This window comes from Oncorhynchus tshawytscha, linkage group LG18 (genome assembly GCF_018296145.1).
Source record: "Oncorhynchus tshawytscha isolate Ot180627B linkage group LG18, Otsh_v2.0, whole genome shotgun sequence".
Lineage (NCBI taxonomy): Eukaryota > Metazoa > Chordata > Actinopteri > Salmoniformes > Salmonidae > Oncorhynchus > Oncorhynchus tshawytscha.
The window spans coordinates 40,073,583-40,093,582 of NC_056446.1; the positions used below are offsets into that span (position 1 = coordinate 40,073,583).

Below are 20,000 nucleotides of genomic sequence, written 5' to 3' on the forward strand. Positions count from 1 at the left end.
GTCTCCTGGTAGCTACAGATAGCTGGTCTCCTGGTAGCTACAGATAGCTGGTCTCCTGGTAGCTACAGATAGCTGGTCTCCTGGTAGCTACAGATAGCTGGTCTCCTGGTAGCTACAGATAGCTGGTCTCCTGGTAGCTGCAGATATCTGGTCTCCTGGTAGCTACAGATAGCTGGTCTCCTGGTAGCTACAGATAGCTGGTCTCCTGGTAGCTACAGATAGCTGGCCGCCTGGCAATACCTCCTTGCAAGTTATAATTAAGTGACAGATTTTCCATTGAGTCCTGTGACCTTTTACCAGACTGAATAGTGAACAAGGGAAGGACTGGAACCAGACATCGGCCCGGGCGTTTCTTTGTGCCTAACCGCCAAGTTAGACAGGCCCCCTGGACTAAGAATAGACCAGCCCATCTGGCTTTTACCCGAAATGCCTTATGGCCAGTCCACCCCTGTCGGTCATCTCACAGACCAAGCCTGTCTCTCCAGACCAGTGACCGCAAATGGAACAAGGCTTCTGTTTACGGCGAACATGTTTCCCGAGAAACTATTTCAATTGGACGATTTGAATTAATATGACAAAATGTTACAGTGAAACATCAAACACATTATTTTTGTCAGAATAATTGTGACTTTTCAGCAAAAAAAACAAATGAGTTGCAAAGTACTTTGCTATTCCTAGTACTAACAGAAGCCTACATGGCCACAGGATTATTTATGGTGACAGTTAGACCCAAAACAGACACACACTACCTTTCTCAGACTGTTAGCTGACACATTTAAAATGTTAGCCAACGTTCAGAAACTATTTCCTTTGTTTAACAGACCTCAGGTCTGGCAGCGCTCTGTCTGGTCCGCGACAGAAGTATCAGCAGCCTGATTTTCTAAGAAAGTCGTAATCTGTAATGTCCTCCATCCTCCATCGTCCTCATTGATTTTGTCCTCGTGCGCCACACACACAAAGGCACACACACACACACACACACACACACAACCTTTCATTAAGGAGACTTGTTGGAAATGCAGGTACCGCTCATCAATTGAGCCCTACATTTATTTACTGATTTTGATTAGGTTTTATAACAATCTCAGAGGATAGACACCACCCCCTGGTACCGACCACTAACCACTACTGTTGGAGACACCACCCCCTGGTACCGACCACTAACCACTACTGTTGGAGACACCACCCCCTGGTACCGACCACTAACCACTACTGTTGGAGACACCACACCCTGGTACCGACCACTAACCACTACTGTTGGAGACACCACCCCACTGGTACCACCACCACTAACCACTACTGTTGGAGACACCACACCCTGGTACCGACCACTAACCACTACTGTTGGAGACACCACCCCTGGTACCGACCACTAACCACTACTGTTGGAGACACCACACCCTGGTACCGACCACTAACCACTACTGTTGGAGACACCACCCCTGGTACCGACCACTAACCACTACTGTTGGAGACACCACACCCTGGTACCGACCACTAACCACTACTGTTGGAGACACCACCCCCCGACCACTGGTACCGACCACTAACCACTACTGTTGGAGACACCACCCCTGGTACCGACCACTAACCACTACTGTTGGAGACACCACCCCCACCCCTGGTACCGACCACTAACCACTACTGTTGGAGACACCACCCCCCGACACCACCCCCTGGTGGTACCGACCACTAACCACTACTGTTGGAGACACCACCCCCTGGTACCGACCACTAACCACTACTGTTGGAGACACCACACCCTGGTACCGACCACTAACCACTACTGTTGGAAACACCACCCCCTGGTACCGACCACTAACCACTACTGTTGGAGACACCACACCCTGGTACCGACCACTAACCACTACTGTTGGAGACACCACACCCTGGTACCGACCACTAACCACTACTGTTGGAGACACCACACCCCACTGGTACCGACCACTAACCACTACTGTTGGAGACACCACCCCTGGTACCGACCACTAACCACTACTGTTGAAGACACCACCCCTGGTACCGACCACTAACCACTACTGTTGGAGACACCACCCCCTGGTACCGACCACTAACCACTACTGTTGGAGACACCACACCCCACTGGTACCAACCACTAACCACTACTGTTGGAGACACCACCCCCTGGTACCGACCACTAACCACTACTGTTGGAGACACCACCCCCTGGTACCGACCACTAACCACTACTGTTGGAGACACCACCCCCTGGTACCGACAACTAACCACTACTACTGTTGGAGACACCACACCCTGGTACCGACCACTAACCACTACTGTTGGAGACACCAACCCCTGGTACCGACCACTAACCACTACTGTTGGAGACACCACACCCTGGTACCGACCACTAACCACTACTGTTGGAGACACCGACCACTAACCACTACTGTTGGAGACACCACACCCTGGTACCGACCACTAACCACTACAGTTGGAGACACCACACCCTGGTACCGACCACTAACCACTACTGTTGGAGACACCACACCCTGGTACCGACCACTAACCACTACTGTTGGAGACACCACCCCCTGGTACCGACCACTAACCACTACTGTTGGAGACACCACACCCTGGTACCGACCACTAACCACTACTGTTGGAGACACCACCCCCTGGTACCGACCACTAACCACTACTGTTGGAAACACCACCCCCTGGTCCGGGCAGAAAGAGGAATGTGTGTGTGTCTTTCTCCCTCTGCTCTCTGTCTTTCACTTCCTTTCAATACATGGGCTTTGTTCAAGTCAGTCAAGAGGTTTAATGTTTCCTAGAATGCTAGAACCTAAGCACCTGACTCTTTAAAAATCAGATCCCCTGCTTAGCTTAGAGCAGAAGCTTATACCAACCTCTTGGTGGAAATACATGAAATACATTTGGAAAACGTTGATATCTTTTCTCATACGTTCTCTCATCACCTTGGAGGACGACACGGTCAGTGTTGGGGAAGCTACTCTGAAAATGTAGTTTATCAAGCTACCAATTATTTCACACTGAAAGTAATTAAGTAATTAAGTAATTAAGTAATTAAGCTACACTAAAGCTACCTAGAAAAACAGTGTTTACTTAAATTAATTAACTAAAGTTAGTTTGACAAAGTAAACAAATAAGTAACATATGTAAATCTGAAATGTCATCGTCTACAAATTCTAAGAAAGGATCACTGGGGTCATTACGTTAACAACATGTATAATTTAACCTATTGAATTAGGCAGGTCTGATAGCAGAAAAAGGAAGGAAATGATTGGCTACGTCACCTGTATTTTATTTTTTGTAAATAAAGTTGTGTGTAGTTCCAGTAGTCAGCTACACAGATTTGAATTACCACCAAGCTACTGATAATATAGTTAAATTACTAGTTGAACTAGACATAGTTCACTACTCCCCAACACTACGCATGGTATTCAGAGCGATATTGTGTCACAGGGTTATTAACAGGGCTGGGGTTGTGTTGTTACAAAACTGAAACGAGTGCTGGTGCGCTTGACGATGGTGACGGGTGCACTTGACGATGGTGACTGGTGCGCTTGACGATGGTGACGGGTGTGCTTGACGATGGTGACGGGTGCGCTTGACGATGGTGTCGGGTGCGCTTGACGATGGTGACGGGTGCGCTTGACGATGGTGACGGGTGCGCTTGACGATGGTGACGGGTGCGCTTGACGATGGTGACTGGTGCGCTTGACGATGGTGACGGGTGTGCTTGACGATGGTGACGGGTGCGCTTGACGATGGTGACGGGTGCGCTGGTGACGGGTGCGCTTGACGATGGTGACGGGTGCGCTTGACGATGGTGACGGGTGCGCTTGACGATGGTGACGGGTGCGCTTGACGATGGTGACGGGTGCGCTTGACGATGGTGACGGGTGCGCTTGACGATGGTGACGGGTGCGCTTGACGATGGTGACGGGTGCGCTTGACGATGGTGACGGGTGCGCTTGACGATGGTGACGGGTGCGCTTGACGATGGTGACGGGTGCGCTTGACGATGGTGACGGGTGTGCTTGACGATGGTGACGGGTGTGCGGGATGATCAGCAGCCTGATGACCTAGAGGCCGGAGAGGGAGAATACGTGACAATTAAAGGCTAGAAGGAAGGTTTATTATGACAAACCAATGATAGAAAACTGAGTCCGAAATAATTAGATAACAAGGTTTAATTATGAACGGATGGGTCAACATGAACGGATGGGTGCGGGCAGCAACCGGTTGAAGAGCATGCTCTTAGTTTTACTAGCATTTAAAAGCAGTTGGAGGCCTCGGAAGGAGAGTTGTATGACATTGAAGCTCGTCTGGAGGTTAGTTAACACAGTGTCCAAAAAAGGTCCAGAAGTATACAGAATGGTGTTGTCTGCGTAGAGGTGGATCAGAGAATCACCAGCAGCAAGAGCGACATCATTGATGTATACAGAGAAGAGAGTCGGTCCAAGAATTGAACCCTGTGGCACCCCCATAGAGACTTCCAGAGGTCCGGACAACAGGCCCTCCGATTTGACACACTGAACTCTGTCTGAGAAGTAGTTGGTGAACCAGGCGAGGCAGTCATTTGTGAAGCCAAGGCTATTGAGTCTGCGGTGATTGAGTCGAAAGCTTTGGCCAGGTCGATGAAGATGGCTGCACAGTACTGTCTTTTATCGATGGCCATCATGATATCGTTTAGGACCTTGAGCATGGCTGAGGTGCACCCATGACCAGCTCGGAAACCAGATTGCACAGCGGAGAAGATACAGTGGGATTCGAAATGGTCGGTGATTTGTTTGTTAACTTGGCTTTTGAAGATTTTAGAAAAGCAGGGTGATGGATATAGGTCTATAGCAGTTTGGGTCTAGAGTGTCTCCCCCTTTGAAGAGGGGGATGACCGCGGCAGCTTTCCAATCTTTGGGGATCTCAGACGACACGAAAGAGAGGTTGAATAGGCTAGGAATAGGGGTTGCAAAAATTTGGTGGATAATTTTAGAAAGAGAGGGTCCAGATTGACTAGCCCAGTTGATTTGTAGAGATCCAGATTTTGCATCTCTTTCACCCAAATCCAGAACCGTCTGGATTTGGGTGAAGGGGAAGCGGGGTATGGGGGGGGCTTGGGCAAGTTGCTGCAGGGGGTGCTGAGATATTGGCCAGGGTTGGGTTAGCCAAGTGGAAAGCATGGCCAGCCGTAGCAAAATGCTTATCCTCAGTGCAGCATCTGGGAGGAGGTGCTCTTATTCTCCATGGACTTTACAGTGTCCCAGAACTTTTTGGAATTAGTGCTACAGGATGCAAATTTATGTTTGAAAAAGCTAGCCTTAGCTTTCCTAACTGACTGAGTAGATTGGTTCCTGAATTAACTATCATGGTCCAAACACACCAAGACATTTGCGAAGAGTGCATGACAGCAACTTTTCCCCCTCCGGAGACTGAATGGCATGGGGCCCCAGATCCTCAAAATGTTCTACAGATTCACCATCGAGAGCATCCTGACCGGTTGCATCACCGCCTGGTATGGAAACTGCTCGGCATCTGACTGTAAGGCGCTACAGATGGTAGTGTGAACGGCCCAGTACATCGCTGGGGCCAAGATTCCTGCCATCCAGGACCTACTGTATATATAATAGGCAATGTCAGAGGAAGACCCCAACATTTTTTCAAAGACTCCAGTCTCCCAAGTCATAGACTGTTATCTCTGCTACCGCACGGCAAGTGGTACCGGAGCGCCAAGTATAGGACCAAAAGGCTCCTTAAGCTTCTACCCCCAAGCCGTAAGACTGCTAAACAATTAATCAAATGGCCACCCGGACTATTTACATTGACCCAACTCCTCTGTTTTTGCACTGCTGCTACAAGCTGTTTATTATCTATGCATAGTCACTTTACAAATGACCTCGACTAACCTGTACCACAGCACATTGACCCGGTACCGGCACCCCCTGTATATAGCCTTGTTATTATTAATACATTTTCTTGTGTTACTTTTTTATTTTATACATTTTTTACAGTAAATATTTTCTTAACTCTATTTCTTGAACTGCATTGTTCGTTAAGGGCTTATATTTAAGTCTACACCTGCTGCATTCGGCGCATGTAACAAATAAAAATGGTTTTGATATGATACCAGGCTGGTGCTGTTAACGTTGGGATAAATGGTTTGGGAGACAGGCGCAGGGATGCGTAATAGGGGTTTTAGGCGTGCCCTGTAAATACACGGGGGCGAAGACCAAACAAACACTTTACAAAAACACAGGGTTGAAACCCAAACAAAAGAGCGAGGAGTACATCGAATAAATAACAAGCGCACAATGATTAACACACAGGACGAGACCCGTAATCAATCATCTGCACAATCCACAAGGTCACGAAAGCCCAAAACACACAGCACAGGTACTCACACGCACCACTGGACATTGTAAGAATAATCGACAGACAACAGAAACCAAGGGGCACACTTATACAAATACTGTGGAAACAGGGGACAGGTGTAGGTGATGAAAGATCCGGAGGGATCCGTGACAGGTAGCCCTAGTAGTGAGAGGCAGCCGGCGGAGGCAGAGGCACACTCTTATTGTCTGCATCGAGGGGTTAGTCCGACCTGCTATAGACAATACCCACAGATTCTCCCCATCAGCACTCGCTAATCACATGAGGTTAATTTCTGAGCTTCATTTGTTCTGGCCCGCGGTTAAAGCTACGGCTGGTCAGCGCCCTTCTTGTTGGGGTGGGAGGTATGGAGACATCAGACTGGTGAAGGAAACATGAGAGCGGGTGGTTAGATGGAAACCGGTGGGGTGGTTGGGGTAATACATAGGGTGGTTATGACAGAACAAAAGCGTATCTGTGGAAGGCCTAGTTTATTTTCTGATGGACACACAGCTATGTTGTTAAAGGTGGGTTATAGGCTTACTGACAGACACACAGCTATGTTGTTAAAGGTGGGTTATAGGCTTATTGGTGGAAGGCTACCAATAAATTGACACATGATCTGGCTCCACATAACTAGACAGTATTGTTCTTCACACAACTGAGTGTTACAAGAGAAAGTGGAAATAAACCACCCAAATTAGCTTTTCATATGAAACCATATACAGTATGACAGTAGTATTGAAAAATTGTGTTGAGTTGAATTACAGCCACAAGTGCCGCAGGTCCACATACTTCTACCGGTCAACATTATGTGTAAACCCATAACACTTCCAAGGAAACTGTAACAGGAAAGGACTAAGCTACTCTGCCACCTAAAAAAAATCTATTGACTAGATTTCCCCCCTGTATTTCCATTGGCCCTTCACTGCAGGAGCAACAACACAAGCAGGAAGTGACTTGGGATGTTTGGAAAGCATTTAGTGGATCAATAAGCTGGGACAAAGCAGAGATAGAGAGGGGGAGAGAACAGACAGAGAGAGAGTGAGAGAGAGAGAGAGAGAGTGAGTGAGAGAGAGAGAGAGAGAGAGAGCAGACAGAAAGAGAGAGAGAATGTCTTCTCTATTTTGTTTATTGTTTATTTCACTTTCTTTGGCAATGTCAACACATTTCCCATGCCAATAAAACCCCATTGAATTGAGAGAGACAGAGACAGAGAGAGAGAGAGACAGAGACAGAGAGAGAGAGAGAGAAAGAGAGAGAGAGAGAGACAGAGAGAGACAGACAGATACAGAGAGAGAGAGACAGAGAGAGAGAGAGACAGAGAGAGAGAGACAGACAGAGGCAGAGAGAGAGACAGAGAGAGAAAGAGAGAGAGAGAGAGAGAGACAGAAAGAGACAGAGAGAGAGACAGAGAGAGAGAGCAAGAGAGAGAGAGAGACAGAGACAAATGGGATGTGGACTCACCCTCTTTGAGCATTCCTACTTTGAGACACTTCATGAAACGACAAGCCTGGCAGGATTTGCGTCTCCTCTTGGTGATCTCACACTCGTTTGTTGCCGGACAGCTGTACTCTATGTTCCCTGGGGAAGAAGGAGAGGATATAGGAGACCATGGATAACACTCGGAGATCATTCTGTTCTTCTAAACTGTTTATTTGATCCCCTCATATCCGGCTGCATTAGTCTCTCATATCCTGCTGCATTAGTCTCTCCTTTCCGGCTGCATTAGTCTCTCATATCCTGCTGCATTAGTCTCTCATATCCGGCTGCATTAGTCTCTCATATCCTGCTGCTTTAGTCTCTCATATCCAGCTGCATTAGTCTCATATCCAGCTGCATCAGCCTCTCATATCCGGCTGCATTAGTCTCTCATAATTCCATCCTCAACCCCCTTCTCTACATTACTGACTTGAACCTTCCTGTCTCTCCTCCTCCTCCTGTCTCTCCTCCTCCTGACCGGCATGGTACTGACACACATAAACACATTCAAACACGCACACAAACACAAGCACAGACGCTTACCCCTCTACCAAGGTGACCTAAAATGACAAACTCCTGAAGGAGAGAAGAGGGTAGTGGCATTTTGATGGAGCACGTAAAAAGCTCCTCCATCCCCCTCCGTCCCTCCGTCCCCCTCCATCCCCCCACCCCCTCCGTCCCTCGGTCCCTCCGCCCCCCCGCCTCCATCCCTCCATCCCCCTCCATCCCACTTCCATCCCTCCATCCCTCACCCCTCCATCTCTCCATCCCCCTCCATCCCTCCACTCCCCCAACCCCTCTCCATCCCTCCCCCTCCATCCCTCCATCCCCCTCCATCCCTCCACTCCCCCATCCCCCTCCATCCCTCCCCCTCCATCCCTCCATCCCCCTCCATCCCTCCATCCCTCCATCCCCCTCCATCCCCCCTCCATCCCTCCCCTCCATCCCTCCATCCCCCTCCATCCCTCCATCCCCCCTCCATCCCTCCCCTCCATCCCTCCATCCCCCTCCATCCCTCCATCCCCCTCCATCCCTCCCCTCCATCCCTCCATCCACCCTCCATCCCCCTCCATCCCTCCACTCCCCCCCCCCCTCCATCCCTCCCCCTCCTTCCCTCCATCCCCCTCCATCCCTCCATCCCTCCATCCCCCTCCATCCCTCCACTCCCCCATCCCCCTCCACCCCTCCCCCTCCATCCCTCCATCCCCCTCCATCCCTCCATCCCTCCCCCTCCATCCCTCCACCCCCCTCCATCCCTCCACTCCCCCATCCCCCTCCATCCCTCCCCCTCCTTCCCTCCATCCCCCTCCATCCCTCCATCCCTCCATCCCCCTCCATCCCTCCACTCCCATCCCCCTCCATCCCTCCCCCTCCATCCCTCCATCCCCCTCCATCCCTCCATCCCTCCCCCTCCATCCCTCCATCCCCCTCCATCCCTCCATCCCCCTCCATCCCTCCACTCCCCATCCCCCTCCATCCCTCCCCTCCATCCCTCCATCCCCCTCCATCCCTCCCCCTCCATCCCTCCATCCCCCCATCCATCCCTCCCCCCTCCATCCCTCCATCCCCCCCCTCCATCCCTCCATCCTGCCCTCTTCCATCCTTTTGCCCTTCCTCCACTTCGATTTTCAGATAAATGAGCTCCATTAATGCAGAGGAGCAGACTTTAAACTAGGACAACTTCTACCCCTCCCATACTCGGGTTCAAGTACTGTTTGAGATCATTTCATATACTGCAGCTGTGTTTCATATACTGTAGCTGTGTTTCATATACTGTAGCTGTGTTTCATATACTGTAGCTGTGTTTCATATACTGTAGCTGTGTTTCATATACTGTAGCTGTGTTTCATATACTGTAGCTGTGTTTCATTCAGTTTTCTGTTGCAATCCATACAGAACAGTTCCAACAGTGCAAACCCCTCCCACCTGGCACTCCAGGCATGCTAAAACAAACCCCTCCCAACTGACACTCCAGGCATGCTAAAACGAACCCCTCCCACCTGGCACTCCAGGCATGCTAAAACAAACCCCTCCCACCTGCCACTCCAGGCATGCTAAAACAAACCCCTCCCACCTGACACTCCAGGCATTCTAAAACAAACCCCTCCCACCTGACACTCCAGGCATTCTAAAACAAACCTCTCCCACCTTAACACTCCAGGCATGCTAAAACAAACCCCTCCCACCTGGCACTCCAGTCATGCTAAAACAAATCCCTCCCACCTGAACACTCCAGGCATGCTAAAACAAACCCTCCCACCTGACACTCCAGGCATGCTAAAACAAACCCCTCCCACTTGACACTCTAGGCATGCTAAAACAAACCCCTCCCATCTGACACTCCAGGCATGCTAAAACAAACCCCTCCCACCTGACACTCCAGGCATGCTAAAACGAACCCCTCCCACCTGACACTCCAGGCATTCTAAAACAAACCCCTCCCACCTGACACTCCAGGCATTCTAAAACAAATCCCTCCCACCTGACACTCCAGGCATGCTAAAACAAACCCCTCCCACCTGGCACTCCAGGCATGCTAAAACAAACCCCTCCCACCTGGCACTCCAGGCATGCTAAAACAAACCCCTCCCACCTGGCACTCCAGGCATGCTAAAACAAACCCCTTCCACCTGGCACTCCAGGCATGCTAAAACAAACCCCGCCCTCCTGGCATTAGTATTTGAACCCAGGTCTGAAAGCTTTACTCCATAGCACAGTGGCTTGAAAATGGAGATGGACCCACTACCAGGTAGGCACTTTGAATCATTTTTTTCCCACTGCCCGAACCCAGACCAGACCCAGACACAAAACCAGACCCAGATTAGACCCAGACCCAGACCAGACCCAGACCCAGACTTGACCAAGACCCAGACCCAGACCAGATCCAGACCAGAACCAGATCAGACACAGATCCTGACAAGATCCAGACCAGACCCATACCCAGACCAGACCAGGCCCATACAAGACCCAGACCAGACCCAGACCAGACCCAGGTCAGACCCAGACCCAGACCAGACCAGGCCCAGACCCAGACCCAAACCAGACAGACCCAGACCCGACCCACATCCGACCAGACCCAGACCCAGACACAAACCCAGACCAGACCCAGGCCCAGATCAGACCCAGACCAGACCCAGATCAGACCCAGACTTAGACCAGACCCAGATCCAGATCAGACCCAGACCAGACCCAGACCCAGATCAGACCCAGACCCAGACCCAGATCAGACCCATATCTGACCCAGACCCAGATCAGACCCAGACCCAGATCTGCCCCAGACCCAGACCAGATCTGACCCAGACCAGATCAGACCCAGATCAGACCCAGACCCAGATCAGATCAGATCAGACCCAGACCAGACCCAGACCCAGACCCTGATCTGATCTGACCCAGACCCAGACCAGACCCAGATCCAGACCCTGATCTGACCCAGACCCTGTTCTGTTGTTATTGTTGCCAATCTAAAGGTCCTGTCTGTATCGTATCATGTTGTGAAACCGCTAGATAAATTATTCAAAGTCCGTCTCTCTGCGCAGTTTCTTGGCTCACATTGGAGAATAATTCCACTGCATTATAATCATGCACCCTCCCTAAACATCCAGGACACCAGACGTATCCCTGGTAACAAAAGGATGAGGCTTGTTGTGTTCTTTTTGTTGTTGTTGTTGCATTGAGCGTTCCAGTTGAATGATGAATATGTACTCAGTGGAACAGTCTGGCATGACCTCTAAACTCAGCCAGAAACGGTCAAGGACAAAAAAAAGTCCAGGATATTCCTTTGATTAAATGTTTTTTTAAATGCCATTCTGTGAAACTAAAGATATGTTAATGACAGCTAAAAACTGCCATCCAGGTGCTGTGTGTGTGTGTGTGTGTGTGTGTGTGTGTGTGTGTGTGTGTGTGTGTGTGTGTGTGTGTGTGTGTGTGTGTGTGTGTGTGTGTGTGTGTGTGTGTGTGTGTGTGTGTGTGTGTGTGTGTGTGCGCACAGTATGTGTGGCAGGTCTGTTGGAGCCTCCCAGTTGGTGGAGGAGAAAGTGCCAACATTCATCAGGATCATATCAAAGTGCCAGCGGGGTCATATGAACAGTGTGGGGGTCTGTGGCGCGGTGCCAGGATGTTGGCACGACCTTTACTGCAGTAGCGTTTGGGGTTAGCAAAGTGGTTTAGAGTTAGTTTAGTGTTTCTCAACTCCAGTCATAGGAAAATGTGTGACTGCATTTTATTTCCCAGCCCGGCTCTAACACACCAGATTCAACTAATCAACACCTTTAGACTTTGATCAATTGTAATTCATATTTATGAAGGGCATTGTTTACATTTTAGAACTAATTTGCGGTCACTGAAATGTGATGCAATGTCAAATGTCATAACTGTCATAATAATGTCACAATAATGTCATAACTGTCATAATAATGACACAATAATGTCATAACTGTCATAATAATGTCATAACTGTCATAATAATGTCATAACTGTCATAATAATGTCACAATAATGTTAAAACTGTCATAATCATGTCATAACTGTCATAATAATGTCACAATAATGTTAAAACTGTCAAAATAATGTCATAACTGTCATAATAATGTCACAATAATGTCATAACTGTCATAATAATGTCATAACTGTCATAATAATGTCATAACTGTCATAATAATGTCACAATAATGTTAAAACTATCATAATAATGTCACAATAATGTCATACCTGTCACAATAATGTCATAACTGCCATAATAATTTCATTACTGTCATAATAATGTGATAACTGTCATAATAATGTCATTACTGTCATAATAATGTCACAATAATGTTAAAACTGTCATAATAATGTCATAACTGTCATAATAATGTCACAATAATGTTAAAACTGTCAAAATAATGTCATAACTGTCATAATAATGTCACAATAATGTTAAAACTGTCATAATAATGTCACAATAATGTCATAACTGTCACAATAATGTCATAACTGCCATAATAATGTCATTACTGTCATAATAATGTGATAACTGTCATAATAATGTCATTACTGTCATAATAATGTGATAACTGTCATAATAATGTCAACTGTCACAATAATGTCATAACTATCACAATAATGTCATAACCGTCATAACCGACATAATAATGTCATAACTGTCACAATAATGTCATAACTGTCATAATAATGTCATAACTGTCATAATAATGTCACAATAATGTCATAACTGCCATAATAATGTCATAATAATGTCACAACTGTCATAATAATGTCACAACTGTCACAATAATGTCATAACTGTCACAATAATGTCATAACTGTCACAATGATGTCATAACTGTCATAATAATGTCACAATAATGTCATAACTGTCATAATAATGTCATAACTGTCATAATAATGTCTCAATAATGTCATAACTGTCATAATAATGTAATAACTAATAATAATGTAATTACCGTTATAATAATATCTCAATAATGTCACACCTGTAATAATAATGTCATGACTGTCATAATAATGTCACAAAAATGTTGCAATAATGTCATAACCGTCATAATAATGTCATAACTATCACAATAATGTCATAACTGTCATAATAATGTAATTACTGTAATAATAATGTCACAACTGTAATAATAATGTCCATTACTGTCATAATAATGTAATAATAAATTAATAACTGTCACAATATTGTCATAACTGTCATAATAATTTAATTACTGTAATAATAATGTCACAACTGTAATAATAATGTCATAACTGTAACTAAACTACTATAGTAAGAGAATGCGGTCCATCCAATAACATCAACAGATCAAAATTCACCGTATCAGGTCATTTCTAAATGTTATAACGCCCCTCAGTTGATCACATCTCCTGTCCACCTTCTTTCCCCCCTCAGAGGACGTTCCTCATTCTCCGTCCCTCTTCTATCCTTCGGTTAACCTCTCTTATTTTCCTCTATTTGTTGATATATTATAATGCAGCTATTATCCACCCTCTCATCCCCACTAGCTGGACCTCTCCTTGTCCTCCTTCGTCTCAGGGTCAAGACCCCTCTCCTTGTCCTCCTCCGTCTCAAGGTCAGGACCCCTCTCCTTGTCCTCCTCCGTCTCAGGGTCAGGACCCCTCTCCTTGTTACCATTCCATTAGGAGGAAGGGCCTTTCATTTTAAGTAGTGTCCCTCTTTCCCTCTCTCTCTCTCTCTCACGCTCTTTCTCCCTCCCCTTCTCTTTCCTTATCTCGCCACACTCCCGCCATCTCTCTCTCCTTCTCTCTCTCTCTCCCTTTCTCTCTCCTTCCATCTAGAGTGGCCGAACAATGCTGATTGTTATTGACTGTGGTGTCGGAGTGACCAATGACGGACAGATTAGTTCCGTTAAGATCTGTCCTCCAGGAAGGAGAAGAGAAGGAGAAGAAGAAAGTAAAAGGGGGGCCTGATGATGAACAACTCAAACAGAGAGGAGAGAGAGAGGAGAGGAGGACAACTCAAACAGAGAGGAGACAGAGAGGAGAGGAGGACAACTCAAACAGAGAGGAGAGAGAGAGGAGATGAGGACAACTCAAACAGAGAGGAGAGAGAGAGGAGAGGAGGACAACTCAAACAGAGAGGAGAGAGAGAGGAGGACAACTCAAACAGAGAGGAGAGAGAGAGGAGAGGAGGACAACTCAAACAGAGAGGAGAGAGAGAGGAGGACAACTCAAACAGAGAGGAGAGAGAGAGGAGATGAGGACATCTCAAACAGAGAGGAGAGAGAGAGGAGAGGAGGACAACTCAAACAGAGAGGAGAGAGAGAGGAGAGGAGGACAACTCAAACAGAGAGGGAGAGAGAGAGGAGAGGAGGACAACTCAAACAGAGAGGAGAGAGAGAGGAGAGGAGGACAACTCAAACAGAGAGGAGAGAGAGAGGAGAGGGTTGGACAACTCAAACAGAGAGGAGAGAGAGAGGAGGACAACTCAAACAGAGAGGAGAGAGAGAGGAGAGGAGGACAACTCAAACAGAGAGGAGAGAGAGAGGAGGACAACTCAAACAGAGAGGAGAGAGAGAGGAGAGGAGGACAACTCAAACAGAGAGGAGAGAGAGAAGAGAGGAGGACAACTCAAACAGAGAGGAGAGAGAGAGGAGAGGAGGACAACTCAAACAGAGAGGAGACAGAGAGGAGAGGAGGACAACTCAAACAGAGAGGAGAGAGAGAGGAGAGGAGGACAACTCAAACAGAGAGGAGAGAGAGAGGAGATGAGGACAACTCAAACAGAGAGGAGAGAGAGAGGAGAGGAGGACAACTCAAACAGAGAGGAGAGAGAGAGGAGATGAGGACAACTCAAACAGAGAGGAGAGAGAGAGGAGGACAACTCAAACAGAGAGGAGAGAGAGAAGAGAGGAGGACAACTCAAACAGAGAGGAGAGGAGGACTGGTATGGGCTCTGTCCCTGACTCAAGAGGTCTATAAGTGGCCTCCCGGGTGGCGCAGTGGTTAAGGGCGCTGTACTGCAGCGCCAGCTGTGCTATCAGAGACTCTGGGTTCGCGCCCAGGCTCTGTCGTAACCGGCCGTGACCGGGAGGTCCATGGGACGACGCACAATTGGCCTTGCGTCGTCGGTAGGGATATCCTTGTCTCATCGCACACCAGCGACTCCTGTGGCGGGCCGGGCGCAGTGCACGCTAACCAAGGTTGCCAGGTACACTGTGTTTCCTCTGGCACATTGGTGCGGCTGGCTTCCGGGTTGGATGCGTGCTTTGTTAAGAAGTGCGGCTAGGTTGGGTTGTGTATCGGAGGACGCATGACTTTCAAGCTTCGTCTCTCCCGAGCCCGTACGGGAGTTGTAGCAATGAGACAAGATAGTAGCTACTACAACAATTGGACACCATGAAATTGGGGAGAAAAAGGGGTAAAAAAAAAAGTCTATATAAAGGTCTATAATTGTATGGGCTCTGTACCCAACTCAAGAGGTCTATAATTGTATGGGCTCTGTACCCAACTCAAGAGGTCTATAATTGTATGGGCTCTGTACCCAACTCAAGAGGTCTATAATTGTATGGGCTCTGTACCCAACTCAAGAGGTCTATAATTGTATGGGCTCTGTACCCAACTCAAGAGGTCTATAATTGTATGGGCTCTGTACCCAACTCAAGAGGTCTATAATTGTATGGGCTCTGTCCCCGACTCAAGAGGTCTTTAATTGTGTGGGCTCTGCTGGACTTCCTCTAGTTATTAACAGTCACGAACGCTGCAGGACTTCCTCTAGTTATTAACAGTCACGAACGCTGCAGGACTTCCTCTAGTTATTAACAGTCACGAATGCTGCAGGACTTCCTCTCCTTATTAACAGTCACGAATGCTGCAGGACTTCCTCTCCTTATTAACAGTCACGAATGCTGCAGGACTTCCTCTCCTTATTAACAGTCACGAATGCTGCAGGACTTCCTCTCCTTATTAACAGTCACGAATGCTGCAGGACTTCCTCTCCTTATTAACAGTCACGAATGCTGCAGGACTTCCTCTCCTTATTAACAGTCACGAATGCTGCAGGACTTCCTCTCCTTATTAACAGTCACGAATGCTGCAGGACTTCCTCTAGTTATTAACAGTCACGAACGCTGCAGGACTTCCTCTAGTTATTAACAGTCACGAATGCTGCAGGACTTCCTCTACTTATTAACAGTCACGAACGCTGCAGGACGCTGCAGGACTTCCTCTAGTTATTAACAGTCACGAACGCTGCAGGACTTCCTCTCCTTATTAACAGTCACGAACGCTGCAGGACTTCCTCTCCTTATTAACAGTCACGAACGCTGCAGGACTTCCTCTAGTTATTAACAGTCACAAACGCTGCAGGACTTCCTCTCCTTATTAACAGTCACGAATGCTGCAGGACTTCCTCTAGTTATTAACAGTCACGAACGCTGCAGGACTTCCTCTAGTTATTAACAGTCACGAACGCTGCAGGACTTCCTCTCCTTATTAACAGTCCCTCAGTAGCTGCAGGACTTCCTCTATTATTAACTTAATTGGGTAAACATTGACATTAAACCCTGGGTAAACATTAGTAATCACCACCAAATGGTATGACTCCCCTACCACTACCAATGACATCACTGTAAGGTAACACGGTATGACTCCCCTACCACTACTGATGACATCACTGTAAGGTAACACGGTATGACACCCCTACCACTACTGATGACATCACTGTAAGGTAACACGGTATGACTCCCCTGCCACTACTGATGACATCACTGTAAGGTAACACGGTATGACTCCCCTACCACTACTGATGACATCACTGTAAGGTAACACGGTATGACTCCCCTACCACTACTGATGACATCACTGCGAGGTAACACAGGCCACCCTGTTATCTCCTCATCTCTTCTCAGGTCACTTCCTGGTTGCCTGTGTAGTTGTAGGTCAAATGTCATCCAATATCCAATTCTGCCGTTACAATTTTTTGTTGTTGTTGTTGAAAGGTGTAAAACTTGCAATAATATAAGGTCGTCTTACTTACTTGTATGTTGCTCTGGATTAGAGCGTCTGCTGACTAAAAAAAATAGAAATAAAATGACATTTAGCAGACACTTTTATCCAAAGCAACTTACAGTCCAGTGGGTGTATATCCCTGTGATACTTGAACCCATGACCCTTGAACCCGTGACCCTGGCAACTGTCAAATGAGACAAATAGGACCACATAGAATCATTCAACTGTTAAAGTACATAGAATCAATTGGGCCTCAACTGTTAGGGACTGTGAGAAGGGAGTGAGAGAGGGAGGGGAGTGGTAATATACCTTGTATGGTCCTTTTGAAGAAGGCTTTGCAGGCCTCACAGGAGGCGACCCCATAGTGGTAACCTGATGCGATATCCCCACACACCAGACACAGCCTCTTCGGAATCGCATTCAACATATACTCGCACTTGATCGGTGAATCATCTGCCATGCCCACTCCGCAGTCGTCATAACGCCGGAGACAGGCTCCACCCCCTCCCAGCATGCCCGGGTTGAACATGGGCTGGGAGTCGAGGACGTGCGAGCGTCCGTTGAGGTTGTTTACGTTGACGTAGCCGCTGCTGGCGTCGCTATTGGCCGAGGGGCTGTGGTGACTGACGGTGTCAACCAGTGAGGAGGAAGGGGAAGAGGGCTCGGTCTTGATATAGGAGCCACAGCTGGAGGTCAGGTGACACTCCTGGAGATCAGAGGGCATCCTGCTCAGCAACCTATAGGAACACAGGAAATATAAGGACAAAGGTCAGCTGGAGGGCAGAGGAAAGGAGACAAATGTCCTCACTCAGAAAGGACAGTTCAAACAGTCAAGAGTCAGTTTCAATACTATGTATGTCTCACTATCTTTTTTTTTTTACCCCTTTTTCTCCCCAATTTCGTGGTATCCAATTGTTTAGTAGCTACTATCTTGTCTCATCGATACAACTCCTGTACGGGCTCGGGAGAGACGAAGGTTGAAAGTCATGCGTCCTCTACCACTACTGATTCCAGATCTGGTCCTTACGGCAACTTCCACGTAAAGCAGGTGAAAGTAATGAAAGTGTACACAACCCAACCTAGCCGCACTGCTTCTTAACACAGCACGCATCCAACCCGGAAGCCAGCCGCACCAATGTGCCGGAGGAAACACCGTGTACCTGGCAACCTTGGTTAGCGTGCACTGCGCCCGGCCCGCCACAGGAGTCTCTGGTGTGCGATGAGACAAGGACATCCCTACCGACCAAGCCCTCCCTAACCCCGACGACGCTAGGCCAATTTGTGCGTCGCCCCACGGACCTCCCGGTCGCGGCCGGTTACGACAGAGCCTGGGCGCGAACCCAGAGTCTCTGATGGCACAGCTGGCGCTGCAGTACAGCGCCCTTAACCACTGCGCCACCTGGGAGGCATGTCTCACTATCTTGATTATTCTTTGAGACAGTCCTTTTGCACAAAACTGGCAGAATCGAGAGATACACAATCATTTCAAAACAGTTCAAATAAAGATACATCTATCGTCTCCTTCATCTTTCTAAAGTTACTGGGATTTATTTTGTGCATCAAGAGAATGAGAATATAGTCTTTTACTTCACATATAGAACCAGGAAGTGAATGAAGCTAAAAACAAGCTGTTAATGGAGAGGTTTTGTTGCTCTCAGCAGAATCCAGTTTATTATGATCTGATCACAATCAATAGTCCTGGTTGGTTAAAGGATGGTGCCGAGTTACTGCAAGGAGACGAGGGTACGAGGACAGCGTGTGTGTGTGTGTGTCTAAAAGTTTGAATGAGCTGCATTGCTGTTACATCAACCCAGAGTCTAAGAAATATATCTATATAAATATACAGCAAATGCACAGTACAAGTCAACAGTTTGGACACACCTACTCATTCAAGGGGTTTTTCTTTATTTTTGTACTATTTTCTACATTGTAGAATAATAGTGAAGACATCAACACTATGAAATAACACATGGAATCATGTAGTAACCTACAAAATTGTTAATCAAAATATGTTTTATATTTGAGATTCTTCAAAGTAGCCACCCTTTACCTCAATGACAGCTTTGACAACCTTCCTCTAAACCAACCCTCCTCTAACTCCAACGCTCCTCTAAACCCAACCCTCCTCTAAACCAACCCTCCTCTAAATCCAACGCTCCTCTAACCAACCCTCCAAACCAACCCTCCTAAACCCAACCCTCCTCTAAACCAACCCTCCTCTAAACCAACCCTCCTTCTAAACCAACCCTCCTCTAAACCAACCCTCCTCTAAACCCAACCCTCCTCTAAACCAACCCTCCTCTAAACCCAACCCTCCTCTAAACCCCTCCTCTAAAGCAACCCTCCTCTAAACCAATCCTCCTCTAAACCCAATCCTCCTCTAAACCAAAAAACCAACCCTCCTCTAAACCAACCCTCATCTAAACCCAACCCTCCTCTAAACCAACCCTCATCTACACCAATCCTCCTCTAAACCCAACCTCCTCTAAACCAACCCTCCTCTATCCCCTCTTTCAAACCCAACCCTCCTCTAAATCTAACCCTCTTTTAAACCCTATCCTCCTTTAAACCAACCCTCATCTAAACCCTATGTTAAACCCAACCCTACTTTAAACCAACCCTCCTCTAAACCCTCTTTCAATCCCAACCCTCTTCTAAACCAATCTCTCCTCTCAAACCTTCTCTAAATCCAACCCTCC

At 47.5% G+C, this 20,000-nt stretch overlaps 1 protein-coding gene across 2 annotated transcripts in view; it reads right to left on the reverse strand.

Annotated features, from left to right (window-relative positions):
* The window catches only part of LOC112235823 (steroid hormone receptor ERR2-like), a 56,266-nt gene that overhangs the window by 34,979 nt on the left and 1,287 nt on the right, over positions 1-20,000 (reverse strand). Inside the window, exons 2-4 of one of the 2 annotated variants that reach the window (XM_042301065.1) lie at positions 17,611-18,038; positions 17,330-17,362; positions 7,822-7,938 (exon numbers count right to left, since the gene is read on the reverse strand). In XM_042301065.1, the coding sequence (XP_042156999.1) occupies positions 7,822-7,938; positions 17,330-17,362; positions 17,611-18,025 (565 nt within the window). In that variant the 5' untranslated portion in view covers positions 18,026-18,038. The remainder of the gene's footprint in view (positions 1-7,821; positions 7,939-17,329; positions 17,363-17,610; positions 18,039-20,000) is intronic. The other variant, XM_042301066.1, reaches the window with a different exon arrangement.